Genomic DNA, 23,080 nt, shown 5'->3' on the forward strand with positions numbered 1-23,080 from the left:
TATTTTCTTGGATATGACAAAGTATCATTTCATTGGTATCAGAGCACGGATTTTGATCCATGGGAAGGGTCATTTTCATGGTGAAATTTAGTCACAGACTTGTTACAGGGTAACTGGGAGGATAAGATTTGGTCACAAGCTTAGTTACAGTTCAAACTGTGACTAGCCATGGCTATCTGCATTAAGTCGTCACTATTTTTGAGGGTCTTGGAGGTTCTATGGTGAAAATAACGGCTTGTGGTCAATTCATAGGTCATTTTGGAGGGAGATTGGACTAACTGGAGTTAAACAGGGATTAGGAAGGAGTAAACAGGGTTATATGTTAACCAAGGGATTCTTCTTCTCTTTCCTCTTTCTCTCAAGCTTCCCTACAAACTGCCATAGAGATCTTTGCTCATATCTTCCTCCCATGGCTTCTATCCATCAAACGGCTTGGTAGGAGTCTTCCTTGCGTTATAAGCTTGCCATAGAATACCTATATGGTATACTTTTCATCGATTTACTCACGTTGGTAGAGGAGTCTGTGATCAGCAATTTTGCGCCAGTTTTCAGCATGTCTTCTTACCACGTGATCAAATCGATTGGATGCTTCAAGCATTGAGCACTATGGCATCTTGGCCTCAAACATCTTCTTCTTTACGACATTGGAGTCTTGAAGCTTACATGAAACCCCAGCTATGGCAGATTTCAGGTATCACTATGATAAAGAATACAAGGATAAGATCAATATAACAAATTTCAAAGGAGATAACCCTTTACCAACCGAGCTTGAGGAGTGGATCAATAAATTGGAAATGTACTTCACTCTTTACCCTCGCAACGAATAAGCAAAGATTTGTTATGCAGCCCTACACCTAGAAGGGTATGCACATACTTGGTGGAGATACATGTGCAAGATAGGGGAAAATTTTCAATCTTGGGATGAGTTTAAATCAGCCATGACTCAAGTATTTAGAGAAGAGTTGCTGACTTTGCGCATAAGGCAACTTGAAAGAAGGCCAAAAGATGTCAAGACAGCCATTGAAAGGCTGAAAACAGCAAGATTAAAGAATAAGAAGAGGTTTGACAAGCATCATCGACTCCGTCCAAGAGCTATTCAAGAGAATGATTGGGTACTTGTCTATGATAGCAGCCTGGACAATCATTATAGTGCTCATAGAAAGTTAGCCAAGCGATGGTTTGGACCATATGTAGTGTCACCCATGGAAAAGGAAAGACTTGAACGAAGATGGTATCTTAGGCAAAGGGGATCTTCCGTAAGGGATTATTCCAGCCAATTCTTAAATCTTTTCATGTATGTCGAAGGTATCTCCGATGCAGCCAAGTTAAATAAGTACATCTTTGGTCCTGATCCTAACCTTTCAACTGAAGTTGGAGCAGCCAAACCAACTAGTGTACATGCAGCCATACAATATGCCGAAAGGTATAGCCAAAAGTATAGAAGAGAGTTGACTGCATTTCAGCCCAAAACAGGGACACATTATCAAGCAAATCAGTCCATGAGATTTGGACAGCAGTTCAGGCAACAAAGAGAAAGAAATAGAGCTGAAAATAGGTTCTCAAATAATTCCAGTAGGGTGCCTATATATCCTACAGCTTATGCTTCAAGACAGGGCACTAATTTTAGGAGTAATGCTGATTCAAAAGGAGATTTCAAGAGGATTGAAGCTGCAGCCAAACCATATCCCATTGCCAACAACAATAAAGCACTTTCCAATAACAAAACCAAGGGCCTATGTTACAAGTGTGGAGAGAAGTGGTCTCCTGAACATAAACAGAAGTGCAAGGGATACATAGCAAAGTTAAACATGTCGAATATAGAAGAATTTGAGGATGAAGAAGTAATGAAGATTCTCTTTTGCAAGTGGATGCAGTCCCCACATATGAAGACATGCGTGATCAAGAGGACCAAGATGTGCAGGAGGATTTAGAGCCGGTCAATAGCTTTCCCTATGATCCAGGTGGTTCTATGGTTTCTTGTCAACCCATGCTATGTTCCATATCTCAGGATGCATGGATGGGTTGTAAGGGTGAAAATACACTTCGGCTCAAATGTACTATAAATTCAAAGGTTGCTCATATTCTCATTGATATGGGTAGTACACATAGTTTTGTCAATGCTAAGTCATTGTATGAGCTGAAGTTATTACCACAAGAAATGGATTCCCTATTGAAGGTACAAGTGGCAAATGGAGCTCAAGAGTTGAGTAAAGAGATATGCCGGCAGACTCCTATTGAACTATCACAGTCTTGCACTATTATGACAGACTTGATTGTCCTAGATATGGGTCCTATTGACATCATCATTGGCTGCGATTGGCTTAAACAGCTTGGAAAATTTTCCTTGGATCTTAACCAGATGTTTATGGAGTTTACTTGGAATGGGCAGCAAGTAAAACTTAATGGCATTGAGAGGAAACAAGTGGAAATAATCAGTAAAAAAAAAGATGAAGAGGGAAATCAATGCTATGTCTTGCATTTTCACACTTCTTCTATCAAAGGCAGATGAAAATCAGCAATCTACTTCACCTAAGGAGCAAGATCCATGTCTATGTAAACTTTTGGAAGAGTTTAAGGACATATTTCAGCCACCTACATCGTTGCCTCCTCAGCGAGAAGTGGATCATCCTATTGATTTAATGATTGACACTAAACCCATCAATAAACCTCCTTATAGATTATCCAAGTGTGAGAGAGAAGAAGTAGAGAAACAGGTTAAAGACTTGCTGGAAATGGGATTTATTCAGCCTAGTCAGTCACCTTTTGCTTTTTCCGTACTACTTGTCAAGAAGAAAGATGGATCATTTAGGATGTGTATTGACCATAGAGATCTGAATAAGAGCACTGTGAAGAACAGGTACCCAATTCCCCGCATAGATGATTTGTTGGATGAACTCAAGGATGCAAAGGTTTTCACCAAGATCGATTTAAGATCAGGGTATCATCAAATTAGAATGAAAGCAGGGGATGAGTACAAGACAGCTTTTAGGACAGAAAGAGGTCTCTACCACTTCCTAGTCATGCCATTCGGACTTTCCAATGCACCTGCAACCTTCCAAGCACTTATGAACAAGATTTTGCAGCCATTCTTGTTTAAATCAGTCTTGGTATTCTTTGATGATATTCTCATCTATAGCAAGAATAGGGAAGAACATTTGGAACATGTCAGAGAAGTTCTCCTTACTTTGAGAAGACACATGCTTTTTGCAAAAGAAAGCAAGTGTACTTTTATGGCTGATGAAGTGGAATATTTGGGTCATATAGTTGGTGAGAAAGGAATCATGGTTGATCCAAAGAAAGTATAGTGCATTAAAGATTGGCCCATACCATAAAATTCTACTTCATTGCGAGGATTTCTTGGATTATCTTCCTTCTATAGGAGATTGATTTGTATCTTTGGTAGACATTGGCACATGTAATGTGTTTTTGGTTTGAAATTGACTAAAACTACACACATTGGACAATCAAAATTTTGGGGATTTTGTGTTTTTAGTGATGCTGAGCACTCTTATTGCCTTGGACGGCGTGTTGTTTGCTGAAATCTGAAAGATTTCAGCACGTTGAGGTAGTATTGGTTAAGTGTGACATGATTTGGTGGTTCTTTTGACTAAATTTGGTTGATTACAGGTTGGTATTTGCTATAATTTCTGGGAATTTGAAGATTTTCAGCTTAGCCAGCTTTTGTAATTGCTCTTTTTGCATTTGATTAAGTGACATTTATCATGGCAGCTCATGGACAGAATGATGTCTTCACTTATGTTTCGAAAGAGGATAGATTGGATGATGACAACTATTCTTTGTGGTCGTTTATGATGAAAAATGTGCTTGTTGCAAAAGGTCTTCAGGATTATGTTAGTGGGGAAGAAGTACGTCCTAGTGATTTGGCTCCTGCAAGCCCTCCTTAAGCAGGAGGTCGTGGTCAAAGGCAAGAGGGTGCAACAACAACCTTTCGACAAGCAGCAGGATGCAAACAAAGGCAAGAAGTTGCCGCATAGCTACCACCTCAAAGGCTCAGAGGGCTCGGGACACTAGGGATACCCAAGCATTGTCACTTATTTCATTGGTAGTTCAATGGTCGATAATTGTGCATATTCATTCTGCTACTACTTCATGAGTAGCATGGCTTACACTTGAGCACATGTTTGCTAGGTAAGAATGAGGCAGAACATTTTTTTTAAAAGAAGGAGCTTGAAAATGTGAAGATGGAAGAAGGTGATGCTATGCAAGATCACACCTTAATAAAATCCAAGACTTGTGGGAGTAGTTGATCAATGTAGATGAGTATTATTTTGATGCTTAGACGATTTCCACTACTTTGAACTCTTTGCTACCGTCTTATTTGGCCTTCCACACTGCATTGAATCTTACAATGAGGGTTTCTCCGTAGCCACTTACTTTTCTTCTATTGGTTAGCTTATTGTTGGAAAAAGAGCAAACAATGAAGAATAGTGGTGCGGATGTAGTGGCTTCTAAGTAAGCTTTTATGGCAAAGCAGAAAGGTAAGGGCAATCAGCCCAAGAATGCTTCATAGAGTTTTGGAACTTCACAAAACAACAAGAAGTAAGGGGCATACAAGCTAAGAAAGGCAAGTGCCATTATTGTAAAGAGCCAAGTCATTATATCATAGAATGTAGGAAACACATTACTAAGGAGAAAAAGGAGTGTGGGATGCCAGTTTTAGATGCACCTTCTACTTTTACTGTCGTAGAGTTCGTGTTTTTTGTCATTGACCATGACTATTATTTTTATACTTGCAATTATGATTTTTCTTAGGGAGATAGAGCATTCAGCTCTACTGAGGATGCTAGTACTTGGTTTTTTGACAATGATACTTTTAAGCACATTTTGCAGGATTTGTTTACTTCTATTGTTGTTTCTCCTGTTGACAAATTTGTACAATGTGCCAACAATGTATCTTATCTTGTTAGAGGTGTTGGAGAGATTGTTTTGAAAGCCACTGATGGCTCTTCTCTCCGTTTGTACGATGCTTTATATGTGCCATGGATAAAGAAGAATTTATTGTCCATTTATTCTTTAGCAAAACGTGGAATGCAGGCCAGTTTTGATGATGATAAGTGCATGGTCAGGGATAAGGAATTCTTGACTTTGGTGCTCACTGGCACATTATGTCATGGACTTTTATGAGTTAGATGTCCACTCTGTTAATCAATCAGCTTATTTGGCATCTTCTCTTACTCTTGCTATGTTACATGCAAAGTTATGGCGTGCTCGTATGGGGTATGTGAATTATGGCAGTGTGATGTTTGTGCAGTGTACTCAGATGCTGGAAGGCTTACCTCTCTTGGAGAGACCTCTTGAGCATATTTGTGAGGGATGCATTTTGGGAAAAATGCATCAGTTTTCTTTCCCTTGTGTTGTTGCTTTCAGAGCTAAGGCCAAGTTACAGATTGTGCATTTAGATATATGTGGACCCATGTAGACAAAGTAATTGGGTGGATGTTTTTACTTCGTTACCTTCATTGATGAATTGACATGTTTTTGTTGGGTTTTTTTATTGATTAAAAAGTCAGAAGTGTATGATGCATTTTTGGCTTTTACTACACTTGTGGAAAATCAATTTGGCTATAAGATTAAGACTCTTCGTTTGGATCGAGGGGGAAAATATATGTCTTCATTACTGAATTCCTTTCTTAAGCAAAGAGGTATTCCACATTAGCATATACTCCCCAATAGAATGGGGTTGCAGAAAGAAAGAATCAGTTATTCATGGAGATGACTAGATGTATGCTGAAAGCTAAGAAATTGCTACATGTTTTTTGAATGGAAGTAGTTATGTGTGCTTGTCACGTTTTGAATAGGTGCCCTATTGAAGCATTGAAAATAATTACGCCTTTTTAGGCTTGGAATAGTCGTAAACCTTTAGTTGGTCACTTTCATACCTTTGGGTGTCTTGCATATGCATATATTCCCAAAGAGTTGAGAAAAAAGTTGGATGATAATGTTGTCAAATGTATATTTGTGAGGTACAATAGCGAAAGCAAAGGGTACGGATTGTATGATCTTGTTTCCAAGAAAGTTTTGGCTAGTAGAGATGTGATTTTTGATGAAAAATCAAAATTATCTCTTGTTGGCTATGACACATATCAGGTTGCAAAATATATGTTTGAAGGGTTGTTGCCCATTTCTTTTGATGATATAGTTGGAGCTCCATTAAATGAACAAAATGTTCAACTAGCTGCTCCATTAGATAATGCAGAAATTCGACCTATGGCTGATTTGAATATTGAGCAAGATGTTGAACAACAGGCTAGGTGCATATCTAGATGGTATTTGTTGACTATGCAAGGTAGTCATTTGAATGCTCCTCTTCCTGGCCGTACTTGAAGACTAACACATCTGCAGGATTATGCTAATGCTATGGAGTTTGTTACAGTAGCGAACACACGCGATGATGAGTGTGATTCTTTGGAGGATGCACGGTAGTGTGTGCATTGGATGGCAACAATGCAAGCATAATATGATTCTATCATGAAGAATCAAGCATGGGATTTAGTTACATTGCCTGTTGGGAAGAAGGCCATTGGTACTAAATGGGTTTATAAGTTGAAACGAAAAGTGGATAGATCCATTGATAAGTATGAAGCCAGGCTTATGGCAAAAGACTATGTGCAAAAGAAATGCATTAATTATGAGGAGGTGCTTGCTCCTACATCTTGTATGACCACTACTAAGTGTATGGTTGCATTGGCTGCCCATTTTGGCTGGATCGTGTACTAGCTTGACATTAAAACTACATTTTTACATGGGAAACTTTAGGAAGAAGTGTATGTACAACAGCCCATTGGTTTTGCAGTTAAAGGATTAGAACGCTTGGTATGCAAGCTAAAAAAGGCCTTTTATGGTTTGAAACAAGCTCCATGAGCTTGGTATGTAGACATTGATGCCTTCTTACTTAGCCAAGGGTTCATAAACAACTCATCAGAGTCTACTCTTTACATGTGCAAAGATGGGGGATCCTTGGTGGTCATCTGTCTTTTTGTGGACGATCTTCTGCTTACAGGGGACATATGTTGACCAAATTTCAGCATTTAAGAAAAATTTGCAGCAAACTTTTGATATGTCAGATTTGGGGCCTTTGCATTGCGATTTGAACACTCAGTTTATTTGTGATGCTAGAGGCATTGGATGGTCACAATCCAAATATATTGGTAAACTCCTTGAGAGATTTGGCTTCCAAGATTACAAGCAGTAAGCACACCGATGGAGACTAGACCTAAGTTGTCTTTGTATTTTCGCATGGGCATACACTTAAAAAAACAACCCCAAAAAAAAAAGTCAAAAGAAGTTTCATTGCCTTTGCAGGTCGTGGTACGCCATTTGATAGGTACTCTTTGTTCAATGCCTTGGCCTCTTTGGAATGGCCCTTTGGGCTCCCAAAGTCAGATAACCATTAGCTCTATAGTTTTGGTACGTTCTCAGTTAGTTGACGTGCATCCTTGAATTGGTTGTCAGAATTTACGAAATCTATGGGTAGTGCCTAATGTTTTACTTAGTTGGTTTGTAGTGTGAAGGCAACTATGTTAATGAGTTGTGTCACCACTTCTAGAGTTAGTTCTAGAGCTAGCTAACTTGAGTTAAGTAAGGGGTTTGGTCTACCTTAGACTGAAGGTTGTACTTTCACTCTCACTTTGAGTTCAATAAGTATAATCTATCACTTTCAGCTCACATTGTCTACTCACTGGCTACTCTTACTCTTTGGCTTTCCCTCTCCTCCATTGGTAGTTAGATCCAACATTTGGTATTAGAGTTGAGTGCTTATGCCGCCACCGGCTTTGTTCGTGGAGGAGGAAGTGCCACTAGGTCCACCTTTGTCGTTGCCTCTCCATAAAATGCGTCCAGCTGCACCACTTGCATCAGTTGCTACAGATAGTGTTGCCTAGCAGTTGTCCGGTTGCCTACTTGCTCCGCGCATTGTCCAGTGTGTCTCTTGCCTTGCTTGTTGCCTCTTGTCTTGCATGCCGCTAGTAGCTGTGGTGCTAGTAGTGTCATTGCCCCCAATCTTGTTCACTAGCAGGTCGCCAGCTTGATGCTGTTCTTGTTGATCTATCCTCCGCCTTGCGCCATCTTCGTGCAGCTTTGTGAGTGCTAATGCCTCCTTTGTTGCCATCTGTAACTTGTTGGCTAGCAGCACCGTTGCCCAGTGCGCCTATTGTGCCCAAGTTTGCCGCCTTAGCCTGATTGCGGATCCAACACCACTGTTCTTCGCAGCACCACCATAAAGTTAGTCTAACCAACACTACATCTACTCACATCCTTTGCTATCTAGTGTCACTTGAAGTGTGTGCGCACATCTTGAGGTGACAAAATTTGGGGCTTGCACCTTAGACATCTGAGTGATTTACTTGAAATCTCGTTGCAAAGGATCTCTAGGATTATGTTTCAGGTGATTTACGAAGATTGGATGAGCTCGCTCGCTTGCTTAGAAACCTTAGCATGGTGCTAGAGAACAGCAATTTGCTCTTGTTGTTACTCTAGTTGTTGCCCTTGCTCCTCCTACAACAGATCGGAAGAGATGGGACTCGAAAGATGCATAGGATTTGTCATTGATTCTTGTCAGTTAAGAGAGCCATCATACCTCATATACAGTCATGTAGGATCTCTAAAGTAGTATGGGATATTTTGGATTGTGCGTTTGTAGCTCGTAATGAGGCCATAATCTCCTACTTACAGAGGGAATTGGCTAATGCATATATGAATGAGGATGATAGCATGATTGATCACCTTACACACTTGTAGGATATCCATGAGCAGTTGTGGAACATTGATGAGGTTGTTTTGGGTGCAGAAATGGTGAATGTCTCTTTGAACTCACTCCCTGAGTCTTATCTTGGTTTCCATACCTCGTTGAATTTATCATTGAGGGGGGCAGTAGTGTCTTACTTTTGTGGAGTTGGAAGGCCTCTTGTTACCAGAGGAATAGACTTGATGGAATGTTGCCATGAGGTCAAGGGATGTTGCCATGCTTTCTAAATATAAGAGCAAGGCAAAACAAAGTAGTTTGTTAAAAATCAGCAAAAGGCTGATTCAAGACAGCAATCAAACAAGGCTGCCCAAGAGATAGAGAAGACAAAGAAAAAGGGGAAATGTCACTACTGCAAGAAATGAGGGCAGTACATTGATGAATGCAAGAAAAGGTTGGCCAAGGAGAAGAAAAAGGACTCCAGTTTGGATGTTTAGGAGACATCCGCTACTTGGTCTTTAGATTGGGATGCTACAATCAACTTTGTAGAGGAGAACCATGCTTTCTTGACATGCAATTATGACACATCCATGGTTGATAGTGCATTTAATGCTGCTAAAACACAACATGGTATTTTGATAGTGGGGTACACAAGCACATGACTTCATGGAAGTGTTTGTTTATATCTTTGCATTCAACCCCTGTAGGAAAGTGTGTTATGTGTGCTAATAATAGCAACTATGATGTATATGGCATAAGTTCAATGTTGATCACTGTTGCAGATGGTTCAAATTTCATGCTTCTTGATGTTTTCTTTGTGCCTGGTATCACAAAGAGCTTATTGTTCATTTCATCTTTTAATAAGTATGGATATCAGGTTCTCTTTAAGGATGACAAGTGTATTGTCAAAGACAGAGAGATGGATTATGCTGTTTGATTTTCAGGTACCTTGTGTACGGACCTATTTTTGTTGGACACATATGAGAGGTGTTCTCATGATGCTTTGGCAATTAGCACTCTTATGCTTGCTATGCACAATGCGGAGCTTGGGTACCCTCGCAATGGTCACATGAGCTTTGGCAGTCATGACTCTCCAAAGGTGTGAGATGGTAGATGCTTTGCCTACTTTGGATACTCCACCTTCCATGCTTGTGAGGGTTGCACTCTTGGGAAAATGCACATGTTTGCTTTCAAGCAGGATGGTGCAGTGCGTTCTGCCTGGAAATGGGATCTCATACACTCTGATGTGTGTGGTCTTACGAGGACTAGAGCACTTGGTGGTCATTTGTATTTTGTTATATTTATTGATGACTGCTCAAGGTACACTTGGATGTATGGTTTGAAGGCAAAATTAGATGTATTTATGCACTTTAAAGACTTGGTGGCAAAATTGGAAGGAGAAACAGCTCTAAAGGTGCAAGCTCTATGCACGGATAGAGGGGGGAGTATATGTCTCATGCATTTGAGACATTTTTGCTTGAGCATGGCATTCCACATCAAGCCATTGTGAGAATGACAGCTCAAGAAAATGTAGTGGCTGAAAAAAGAATTTTCACACTCATGGAGATGACCAAATGCATGTCTAAGAGCAAAGGGCTGCCACACAAGTTTTCTCAATGATAAGGCCATAAAATGCATTTTATTCGCTATAGTCCAGAAAGCAAAGGCTATCATTTGTATGATCCACGCACGAAAGTATGTGTTAGTAGGGATTTGGTCTTTGTTGAAAATGCAGCCTTTTTGCATGATCAGTTTGAAATGATAGCCACCTATGACTTGGCTGATGCATTTGAAGGCCTCATACCACTTTCATTGGGGTCGGAGCATGCTGAAAATGGCCAGACAGATTTATTACTGCCAGCCTTGCATTTGCAGTTGCTGCCCAGGTGTTTTCACGTTGTGCGGGCCACCCTGTTGCCATTGCCTTTGATCAGCCTGATTGAGGCATCTAAATCTGTGTTTGCAGCTGCTGATTGCATCCAGAGGCTTCTTGCTGCGATTCGGGATTTGTTTTGAGTATCACACACTCTCCAGCTCATCTTTGCCTTGGTCCATTTTGAGACATGGGAGTTCGAGGTCTTGTATTCACTCTTGCAAGTGTGTTTACTGCATTGAGCATTGATACATTCTTCATTATGTTTGAGTTACTATTCCCGTTTGAGTTCTACTATTATCACTTTGTGTTTTGTTGTATGCTTGTGTTTATCTTTTGTGTTGGAGTATTTCTTTACAGCTCCCACTGTAGAAGACAATATCATAGGCAATCAAGGGCTTTGTTTGCATGTGGATGTTGGCTGGTGGAATGGGGTGGCGGACTGAGGAAATGTGAAATCATACTGCAAACTTTCAACTCTATGGTGTTTTTGTGGTGGATCCACTTGTGTGTTTTGATTGAGAACATGGTTTTCTATTATATCTATGTGGAATTGTTTGATTTTATCCATTCAACTATAGGGTGATTTAAAAAAAATAAAAAATTGATCATCTTGTGTTGTACTGCAGAGGTTTCAAAGAAGGATGTACATTGAGACAAAGCTTGTTAAGACTGATGAAAGAGGTTGGGGCCTCATAGTGAATAAAAATGTTAAGGTCAGTATCTAATGGCCAGTGTTGGTAGTTTGAGTGAGCCTATATTATTATTTTCTCCTCAAAATACGTGTACATGGATTGTTTGGAATGGATGGGGTTATCAATAATATTAAAAACATAGCATCTTAAGGTACAATGTTGTTTTCTTGAGGTCAGTTTTATTTAGCTTCATTGTTGACCTTGTTCTCCTTGCCACTTTCTTTATTGGTTGTCCTTCCCTTAATTGATGTTTCCAAGTTGGCTTCTCAAAAAAATATGTTTCCATTCTATTTAATGTTACAAGCAAGAATTTTCATGTTGAGCCATGTTATTGCACAATGGCAGTAAAAAAGTTTTACAATGTAAAGGGTTAAAAAAGAGTGTGCATATAGAGGTGAAATTGTGATATCATGTAATCTACCGTTCTATTAGAGTTGTATGTACATGGAAAAGTCAACATCATGGCTCCCTTCATGGTTTAGCATGAAGATTGAAATGATGGATGGGCTACATGAGCTTTTAGTAGCTTTTTATATTAGAAATTCTCACAAATCTTTAGAAGTTGGTCAAAGCACCACCTTTAGGGCATTGAAACAATCTTTTCGACCGTTTTGGGCTCCAATAACTGTGTCACTTATATTTTCTTATTGGGCACCCTAAAGATGAGAATCAAACTCTATTGGTGTGAGATGAGAGAGAATGCACACAGATTGAAGCTCAGTTGAGAGTACAATTGATAGTGAAGAGTGTGTGAGAGTGAAGGCATGACTCCCAATGCAATAATTTGAAGAGTGTACAATGTAAGTACAAAGTACAACCCCTAAACCTTAGGGTTGCTAGAGTGTATTCACACCCGAAAGGTGTAAAACACAATAAGTGTCCAAATTGTGTAGCACATGCACATAAAATCAAAGAGAATAAATTTGGGGAAAAAACCTCTTGTAAGGATAGTAAAAAGTGCCCGAGTGTCCTACCGAGGATCAATGACACTCCTCTGTGAGCGTAGGTGTGAGTCAAACCCAACAAACCTCCTTGGAGGGAAGAGTGATCAAAATACAAGGGTAATCTACCAAAGGAGATTAAATTTAAAGCATTTCAGAATGCTTCAAATTTGTCATGAGGAAGAGCTTTGGTGAAGATGTCTGCCACATTACTAGTCGTAGGACAGTAGAGAAAAGGCTGATATCACCTGCATATAGCCTCTCTCTGACAAAGTGATAGTGAATCTCTATGTGTTTCGTGCATGCATGAAACATTAGGTTCTGTGCCACTGCAATGGCACTCTGACTGTCAGTAAACAAAGGAGTAGGCTCCGTGACAGACACATCACAATCAACCAACAAATGTCTCAGCCATATACATTCAATTGTAGTAGTGAAAGCTGCCTTGTACTCAGCTTGATAAGACTATGTGGCAACAATGGATTGTTTCTTGCTAAGCCAAGAAATGCAAGAAGAGCCAAGAAAGAAACAATTGCCATTGGTAGAGTGACGAGAATCAAAATCACCAGCCCAATTTGAATCAGTGTAAATGCAATAGCCCCCCCTTGGTATAAAGCAATCCAAGAGTCATGGTGCCTTGCAAATAATAGAAAATACATTTCGCAACTTGCCAATGTGGCATGCATGGCTGATGTATATATTTGCTCAGGGCTGAAACTGCAAACTGAATGTGTGGCCTTGTGTTGCATAAGTAAATGAAACATCCAACTACTGGAGCATACGTATGGATATCAAGCAAGTCACAGTCATCATGCAAGGACAACTTGAGTCGAGGTTCCATTGGTATACAAATTGGTGTGCAATCTTGTAAGCCAAACCTCTCAAGAAGTCTACCAATTTATCTAGATTGTGATAATCCAATGTCTCTAGCATCATGAATGAACTGAATGTCCAAATAATAGTGCAAAGGCCCTAAATTTGACATCTCAAAAGTTTGTTGCAAATTTTGTTCGAATGCTGAAATCTGATCAACATGTGTCCCTGTAAGTAGAAGATCATCAACATAAAGACATATGACCAGCAAGGATCCCGCCTCTTTACATACATAAAGTGTAGACTTTGATGAGCTATTTATGAAACCCTGGCTAAGTAAAAAGGCATCAATCTTTGCATACCAAGCTCGGGGGGCAAAATTTGTGCAGCGTTTGGTCATTTTATGTACATGCAGGTTGAATTCCGCACAATTTGGACATCAACACCTAGTGAAATTTGGGGGTTTTGTTGAAATTGCTTCATTTTGGCAAAATTGGACAGCCCTATGCATGACAGAGGAAATGCAAATGTGTGTTTGACGCTTTTGAGCACAAAATTTTGGGGCTTTTGACCATTCGTGTCAAATTTTATGCCTGTGGATACACGTACAACAGAAATTGCAGCTGAAATTTTGGGATTTCTCATGTAATCTGATGCACATGCCCTTTGGAACAGCTGTAATCAGTTGGATAATGCTGTAGCACTTGGTCTGGTGCTTCTGAAAACTGAATTACAGATCTGAAATCTGTACTTCTGCGTGGTCATTTATTGCTGATTGGTACTTGTTTCTACTTTGATCACTGGGGTGACAATTTGGGCCTGCATTTACTGATTTTTTGGTCACTTTTGAGCTGAAAACCATGTCTGGCAGCAATGACAGCAGTAATTTGATGCATATAAAGAGCTTGAAGGCACACTTAATTTTGCAGTGTGGCAAAAACAGTGCTACAATATCTTGTTACAAAAGAAGCAAGCAAAACCGATCAAAACTAAAGGGGCAAAGCCAGTGGACATGGATCAGGACGATTGGGATGAGTTGAATGAGCTTGTACGCTCAACCATAGAGCTATCGATTTCTGATGCCTTGCTCTTCAACATTGAAGGTTTGGATTCTGCATATGTTGTATGGACTAGACTAGAAGAATTGTATGCACAGAAGAGCGCTGCAAGTAAAGTGTATTGGTTGAAAAAGCTTATGGATTTGTGTATGAAAGAAGGTACAGCAATGTCTACTCACTTGAGTGAGTTTAACTCCATTTTCAGCCAGCTGGTTGCCTTGAAGTTCATGATTAATGAGGAATTTAAGGCTACTTTCTTGCTTTGCACTCTACCAGAGAGTTGGGATACATTCAGGACTGCCATAAGCAATTCTAATGTGATCCTTTTGTATGCCGATGTAGAGAGTGCTCTACTTATGGAAGAGATGAATCGGCAGAACACTGCATCCAGCAAGTCTTCCAGTGCTTTGCATACTAGGGGCAGATCACAGCAAAAGGACAAATATAATGGCAAGGCACGCAGTAAATCACGTGGCAAAGATGTTGAATGCCATCATTGTGGCAAGAAGGGTCACTTTAAACGTGACTGCTACAAATAGAAGAAAGAGAAAGGAAAAGGCAAGAAGACAGATGATTGCAAGGAAGAGACGGAAAGTCAGCCTAAGAAAAGCAGTGTAAAAATTGAAGAGGTGAATGTAGTCATTCATGACAGTGACAGTGGGAGTGGGAGTGATGTATTCTTTGTCTCTTCACATTTTGGTGCACATGCTCTACTTGCAGATACAGACGATGACATGCATACCTGGATCCTTGATTCAGGTGCTTCTTTTCATGTCACTCCTCATCGTGAGTGGTTTTCCGCATATACAAGGGGTCGACATGGTGTTGTCCATCTTGGGGACAACTATGCATGTGAGATTGCAGGTATTGGCAGAATGCAGTTACAGTTTCAGCATGGCTCTGTCTTTACACTTCAGCAGGTTGGGACACATGAGTCAAACAGGAATGAAAGTGCTCTCTCGTTTGGGTTACTTGCCTTGTCTTCGTTATGCTGATTTTGAGCACTGTGATCATTGTATTTATGGCAAACATGCACAGACTTCTCATAAAAAAGACTGAGGAGGTCCGTAGGGTTGTATTCCGAGAGGAAATACCTTTTGGACAGCAAAATGTGCCTGCTGTACAGCAGCAAATACCTGCTATAAATTAACCTGTAAATGCAGGACATGATGCTGGAAATGATCAGCCAGCTATCGCCCATAAAAATGAGCCATTACGTGTGTAGGAACAACCAAGACAGCAAGCTGTTAATGCTGATTTGCAGGCTGAAATGCCAGGACAGCATCCTGAAAATGGAAATTTGCAGAAACAGCCAGCAAACAATGACCACTGGGTTAGGAGATCGTCTAGGGCTACTAGACAACCTGACAAATTTGTTCCTGGTGCAATTAATGTGGCTGAGTATGTCATGTTGACAGACTGTGGTGAACCGTCTTGCTTCAAGGAAGCAATGCACAGACAGGACAACAAGAAATGGTATAAAGCCATGCTGTCAGAAATGGAATCTCTTGACAAAAATGGCACCTTGCGACTATTGGTTGGGGACCCCAATGTCCCGAACCACCACAATCCATAACTCGTACACTGTTTTACAAGCACGGAATCATAAGAGACATAATTCATCATTCACAAATCCAAAAGCAGTCATAGCCATAAAATATTTTTAACACACTTGTCAATGCATGTGATGCATAGAATCTATCCCCCTCATCAATTTCCATGTTCTTTCCTAAAAATCAATTGATAATACTAATATGTTTTTGTAAGTTTAAGTACGTTCTAACTAATTCGTATTTTAGTGCAGTTGCCTAAAGGACAAAAAACCCTTCCATGCAAATGGGTTTACAAAATGAAGGTTGCTTCTGGTTCCTCACCAAAGTAAAAGCAAGATTGGTTACAAAGGGGTACAAGCAGGAGCATGGAATTGATTTTGATAAGAATTTCTCTCCTATAGTCAAGATGACTACATTGAGAACCATTTTGGGCTTGGTTGCAGTTGAGGATATGGAGCTCATACAGATGAATGTAAAGACTGCGTTGTTACATGGTGATCTACATGAAGACATATATATGCAGCAGCCTGAAGGGTTTGTTGAACAAGGGAAAGAACAAATGGTCTGTAAACTCAAAAGGAGTTTGTATGGGCTGAAACAAGCACCAAGAGAATGGTATCATAAGTTTGATACATTCATGCAGTCCCAAGGCTTTCATAGAAGTCAAGTGGATCACTGTCTGTACACCAAGAAAGCAGCAGATAGCAGCCTGATTATCTTGGTTTTATATGTTGATGACATGATGATTGCTGGCAGGGATACTTATGCCTTAGATTCATTGAAGCAAAGTCTTCATGGCAGCTTTGACATGAAGGATCTGGGTGATGCAAATCACATTCTTGGCATGCGAATACTCAAAGATAGATCTAAAGATTTACTCTATCTATCTCAGCAGGAGTATATCTCCAAAGTTTTGCTGCGTTTCAATATGGAGGGGGGGAAAACAATTGGGGTTCCATTGTCTCCATATGTGAAACTCAGTGCAGAGGACAGCCCTACATCTGATGATAATAAGGCTAAAATGGCCAAGATACCATATGCTTAGCTGTTGGCAGTTTGATGTATGCTATGGTTGCTGCACGTCCTGACATTGCTTTTGCAGTGGGAGTGGTTAGCAGATACATGGCAACCCTTGGCAAGAAGCATTGGGATGCAGTGAAAGATATTATAAGATACCCCAAAGGCACAAAGGAGTTGTGCATCTGCTTTGGAAAGCAGAAGGCATCTGTTATTGGATTTACGGATGCAGACTATGCTGGTCATGCGGACTGTAGGAAGTCCACTTCTGGGTATGTGTTTACTTTCACAAGAGGAGCAGTCTCTTGGATCTCTAGGCTACAAAAGTGTGTTGCATTGTCTACTACAGAGGCAGAGTATGTAGCTACCACTGAGGCATGTAAGGAGGCTTTATGGCTTTCACGTCTGGTAGGAGAGCTTGGCATCACAGAGTTACCTGTTCTCCATTGTGATAGTCAGAGTGCTATCATGCTAGCACGGAATCCTGTCTTTCATGCAAAGTCAAAGCACATACAGGTGAAATATCACTTCATTAGAGATGTACTTGACAGCAAGATCATTGAGCTTGTCAAAGTCCATACGGATGATAATCTTGCAAACCTTCTCACGAAGGGTCTTCCAGCAAAGTGGTTTGCTCATTGCCGACAAATGATGGGAGTTGGATAGATATATTTATTTCAGCTTTGTACATACTTAGACTTAGTTGATTCTTTTCTCCTCTTAAGGCACATTGTCTTTAGATGGAAGGTTGTTGGGAATAAAGGGCCATCGTGCCTTTTATACGTGCACGGGTGTGAACAGACCCTTAGCACATTGTACTTTCATACATATATCTATCTAAAACCTAAAGTGGTACACTTTGTAACCAAATTCACCCTTATCACCATAGCCCAGGAAAATGCCTTTGGTGGATTTTGGGTCAATTTTGTTCCTCATCTCATCTCTAACATGCACAAAAGCATCACAACCAAATATGCGTAAATGGTCATATGAGACAGATTTGCGAAACCAAACCTCCTCAAGGATGCCATTATTTAAGGACATGTTTGGAGAGCGGTTGCAAATGTGAACCGTAATTTTAAGTGCCTCTCCCCAAAATTCATAAGGGAGATTAGTAGTGGACAGCATGCACTATACTCTTTCATATAAAGTCCTATTATATCTTTCAGCCACCCCATTTGAAGAAGGGCTATAAGGAGTTGTAAGCTCCCTCTTAATTCCATGTAAGTCACAAAAGGACTTGAATTCAATAGATGTGAACTCACCCCCATTATCAATTCTCAAGCATTTCAGCTTTCTACTTGTCTGAGTGGTAACAAATGCATGAAAAGTTTTAAAAACAGCAAACACTTTACTTTTCTTTTTCAACAAGTATACCCAAATCTTTTTGGAACAATCATCAATAAAGGAGAAAATATGCAGCACCACCCAACGATTTCACAAGCATACTACATACATCCGAATGAACTAAGTCCAAGACATTGGACTTACGAGAGACACCAGAGTAAAAGGAATTTTTTATTTGCTTTCCAAACTGACACTCATTACAAAAGTCAAGTTTAGAGCCTTTTCCATCAACCCTCTTCAGAGAGGTAAGGACATCAAGTCCTTTCTGGCTCATATGGCCTAGTCTCTTATGCCATAACTTCAAGTGACTGCAAATTTCACCAACTGCAAGAAACTTGCTATTCAAGGCTTTACAGTGCAAACAATATAAAGTGTCCTTCTTGGTTCCTTTTGCAATCAGGATGGAACCTTTTTTCACTTTCCACAAACCACCACCAAACAGTGTAGTGTAGACATGCAAGTCAAGCTGACCAACAGATAGTAAACTCTTTTTAATGCCAAGCACATATCTGACATCTTTCAACACAAGCTCTTGCCCATTATCTAAAGACAAGTATACACTACCAATCCCATTGATGCTGCAAGCATGGTTATTTCCAAGATACACCTTTCCATAACTGCTCGCATTGAACATAGCAAAACACTCCAAGCAAGGAGTTGCGTGGAAAGAGGCACCAGAGTCTACAATCCAAGTCTAAGTGACACCATCATCAACTGACAAAAGTGCATCAATTACATTAGCCTTGGTAATCTGCATATTTTACATGTGACATACAAGGGCATCATAATCAACTGCACATAATACATCAGCCTCTGTATATGAAAGCTTCTCTATGACCACACTAGAGGCCACATTGGCCTTTTCCTTGCCTTTGGCTGCCTCAGATGCATCTATCTTATTCTCCTTCTCCTTTTTATCCCTTGCATTCTTGTTTCTCTCTTGTTTCTTCTTGTAATACCTACAATCAGCTTTCTTGTGGCCCTTCCAACCACAATGATAACAAGTAATGTCACTCTTTTCCTTTCCTTTGCTCTTTCTCATGTTTCTCTGTCTTGCATTTGCATTTTTCTTTTCACCCTTGCCTCTTACATTATAAGCTGAGTTGTTGCCTTCTCCACTAGACATACGTCTAATTTCTTCATTCAAGATTGAACCCCTCACCCCATCATATGAGAGATTGGGGTTATTGTTGAGAGAAACTACCAAGGTCTCACAAGAATCAAGCAGTGTCATGATCAAAAAGATCACCCTCAACTTATCATCAAAATCCAAATTTGCATCCTTGAGCTGATTTAAAATGCTTGTAAATGCACTCAAGTGCTCAACTGTAAGCTTTGACTCATCCAATCGCATGTTCACCAACTTACGCATTAAATGCACCTAATTAACAGGTGTGGTGCTCTCATAGGTAGTTTTCAGCTTCTCCCATAGTGCATAACATGTATCTAAACCCTTGATGTCTATCAAGATGTCATCAATGACACCCATCTTAATGTAAGCCACAGCCTTTTTGTTGACTCTAGCCCAATCTGCATCAGACATTAGTGCAGGTTTATCTTCCTGCAAAGCATCCTCACAATCCTTTAGGAACAATATGCCTTGCATATGGTCTTTCCAAAAGGTCAGAGCCATGACCATCAAACCCTTTGATTTCCATCAAACTCTTGATGTCTGAATTGGAAGGAGTTGCAGCCATTTTATCATGAACATGAGTAAAAGCCCCTGAATTGCAGAAACACAAGCTGAACTAGCAAACACACTGTTGTTCTTCCTCAAAATTAATAAATCTTTGTTGTTTGTACATGAACCAGCCACCACACGAGCAAAAAATGCAAAAATTTACCAAACTCTGCACAAAGCCCCAAAATTATAAGTCCAAAAGTGTGTAAATGTCAACCAATCTAACCTAGCTGAGCATAATTTTACCAATACATGAAAAGCCTCAATTTTCTGAGATCCAATGTCAAGAAATTTTACTCAAAAGAGCGAAATTCTGACAAATTTGGCAAAATCCCCAATTTAATTGAGGTCACCACACGCAATGTCTGCAATTTCTGACCTAAATATCACTACCAAGCATAGATGAGGTCAAATCTTGTATATACATTTTGGATGTCTTGCATATACACACTCTCAAGGTACTAAGAAAGTATTTGAATAATAAGGTTGTTAAATACATTTTTGTGGGGTATAGCAATGAGAGCAAAGGCTATAGATTATATGATCTTGTCTCTAAGATGGTATTTGTCAGTAGGAATGTGGTTTTTGATAAAAAATCAGAATTATCCCTTGCTGGTTTTGATACATATTAAGCTACCAATGATATATTTAAAGGGTTGCTACCCATTTCTTTTAGTGATACAATTGGAGCTTCAACAAGTGAACTTAATGTGGTAATGCAGAAAATCAGCCTATGGCTGATCTGAATATTCAGCAAGAGCTTATACACAGTCAAGAACCTAGGCAAATGCCTAGATGGTATTTGCAAACTATGAAAGCTAGTCATTTGGATGCTCCTATTGCTGGTCATACCAAAACGCAAGCTCGTATGCATGATAGTGCACATACAATGGAGTTTTTTATGGCAGCAAATACACTTGATGATGAGGAGCCGAATGTTTTGAGGATGCACAACATAGTGTGCATTGGATGGTAGCAATGCAAGCAGAGTTTGATTCTATCATAAAGAATCAAACATGGGATTTAGTGTCCTTGTTTGTTGGGAAGAAAGCCATTGGTACAAAGTGGGTCTATAAGCTAAAAAGAAATGCAAATGGATCCATTGACAAATACAAGGCCAAACTTGTGGCCAAAGGCTACACGCAAAAGAGAGCCATTGACTATGAGGAGACATTTGCTCCCACATCCCGCATGACTACCATTCGGTCTATGGTTTCTTTGGCTACCCATTATGGTTGGACTATACACCAGCTTGATATAAAGACTGCATTTTTACATAGGAAACCTCAAGAAGAAGTGTATGTACAGCAGCCCATTGGTTTTATATTGTGGGATCTGAACACTTGATGTGCAAGCTGAAAAAGGCTTTGGATGGTTTGAAGCAAGCAAAAGCCCCAAATGCACGGGGTCCAATGTGCCTCAATGTCGAGAAATTGCGTTAATTTCAGCCCGATTTGTGCATGTACATGAAAAGCCCCAAATGTCGGGGACAAAATGTCACAAATTCCTGCAATTTTTGAGACAAATTTGCTTGTCTTGCATCAAATTTGCCAAATCTGGGAAAAGCCCCAAATTTCTGGGCTAAATGTTGAGAAATTTCACTCAGATGAGCAAAATTTCAACAATTTTGGCGAAATCCCCAATTCAAATGCGCACAATGTCTGCAATTCCGACGCAGATGCCTCAATTTTTTACGAATAGTGCTCAGTCTGGCAAAGCCCTAGCTTTCTAGGCCAAAATTGCACAAAGTTGATGTTTTGTGCATGCACGTGCAAACCCGGTTAGGGGAAGGAGTTTGAGAAAAAGATTTTTTGGAAAAAAAAGTTTCGAATGACGGGTCCGTTGACACGTTAGGCCTCCCCGTCACGCATTCGCCCGCTGGTTCCGTCGCGAGTTGCGTGCCCCTTCAGGTCTTCTTGCCCGCTGCCTCCGTTACGCATTGCTTGCTGCCCACTATCGCCCGTCAGTTGCAGTCACCTTGGTCAACGCTGGACCCCGACTAGTCGTAGCCCGTCATGCTACTGCCCGTTTTGTCCGATTGTTGCCCGCTAGCAACCCGCTAGCGATTCCTGCTCGCACTGTCTCTTACTGGCTCCTGAACAGTCCACAAGACTGTTACACGAGACTCCGCGTGTCACCTTCACCTCTCAATAGCTTGAGTGAGCCATTGGCTCTGATACCAGTTGAAGGAATCGATCAAGCACGGAGATAGAGGTAGACGGACCTTACGCTTTGATAGAGAGACAGAGAGGGTGCAAGTAAGCAGAGTAGAGAGTGAACACGTTTTTCGGTACAATGAAGAGTGTACCACTTTAGGTTTTAGATAGATATATGTATGAAAGTACAATGTGCTAAGGGTGTGTTCACACCCATGCACATATAAAAGGCACGATGGCCCTTTATTCCCAACAGAAATTTACATGAAACAGCCTGAGGGCTTTGTAGTTCCTGGAAAAGAACAAATGGTGTGTAGACTAAAAGGCAGCCTGTATGGGCTGAAACAAGCACCATGGCAGTGGTACAAAAAGTTTGACACTTTTATGCTATCTCATGGGTTTACATGCAGCCATGCAGATCATTGCTTGTACACGAAAAAGGATACAAATGGCAGCCCCATCACACTTGTTTTGTATGTGGATGATATGTTGCTCACTGGGAAAAGAAAGACTAGTTTGGATGCTGAAATCAGCTTTTTCCATGAAAGATTTGGAGAATGCAGAGCATATTTTGGGCATGAGGATTCGTAGAGATAGAATGCAGAAATTACTGTTTTTATCTCAAGAAAAGTACTTTGAAAAGATACTGGACAGATTTAACATGGCTGAACCTAAGCTTTTGGGGTACCCTTACCTCCTTATCTTAAGCTTAGTAAAGCCAACAGCCCAAAAGGTTACGTGGAAGCAAATGTTATGAAGGGAGTCCCTTATGCATCAACTTGTGGCTCTCTTATGTATGCTATGGTTGCTACTCGTCTAGACATTGCTCATGCAATGGGAGTTGTTAGCAGGTTTATGTCAAATCCTGGCAAAACACATTGGGAGGTAGTCAAGTGTATTCTTCGATACCTCAAGTGTACACAAAGAAAGTGTATTTTCTATGGGTAGGGTGCACTTAGTTTGCAGGGTTATTATGATGTAGGCATGGCAGGTGACTTGGACACTCGTAGGTCCACCAGCGGGTATGTCTTTACAGTCGCTGGTGGGGGATTGTTTCTTGGTGTTCCAGGTTGCAGAACATCGTCCCACTGAGTATTATTGAAGTTGAATACATATCATCTACTATTGAAGCTTCTAAGGAAGCTATATGGTTGAGCAAACTTGCAGAGGATCTCGGCATATCTATGGGTACTGTAGTTTTGGGATGTGAAAGCCAGAGTGCTATGTATCTGGCTAAGAATCCCA

The 23,080-nt window shown here is 40.3% G+C and overlaps 1 protein-coding gene across 1 annotated transcript in view; it reads left to right on the top strand.

Moving 5' to 3' along the window:
• The window catches only part of ASHH1 (SET domain group 26), a 134,616-nt gene that overhangs the window by 41,848 nt on the left and 69,688 nt on the right, over positions 1 to 23,080 (top strand). The window contains exon 5 of the mRNA XM_087668217.1: positions 11,204 to 11,290. Coding sequence (XP_087524343.1) covers positions 11,204 to 11,290 — 87 coding nt within the window. The remainder of the gene's footprint in view (positions 1 to 11,203; positions 11,291 to 23,080) is intronic.

Source organism: Lygodium microphyllum, chromosome 26 (genome assembly GCF_053477565.2).
Source record: "Lygodium microphyllum isolate KBCC chromosome 26, Lygodium_microphyllum_v1.1.10, whole genome shotgun sequence".
Classification (NCBI taxonomy): domain Eukaryota; kingdom Viridiplantae; phylum Streptophyta; class Polypodiopsida; order Schizaeales; family Lygodiaceae; genus Lygodium; species Lygodium microphyllum.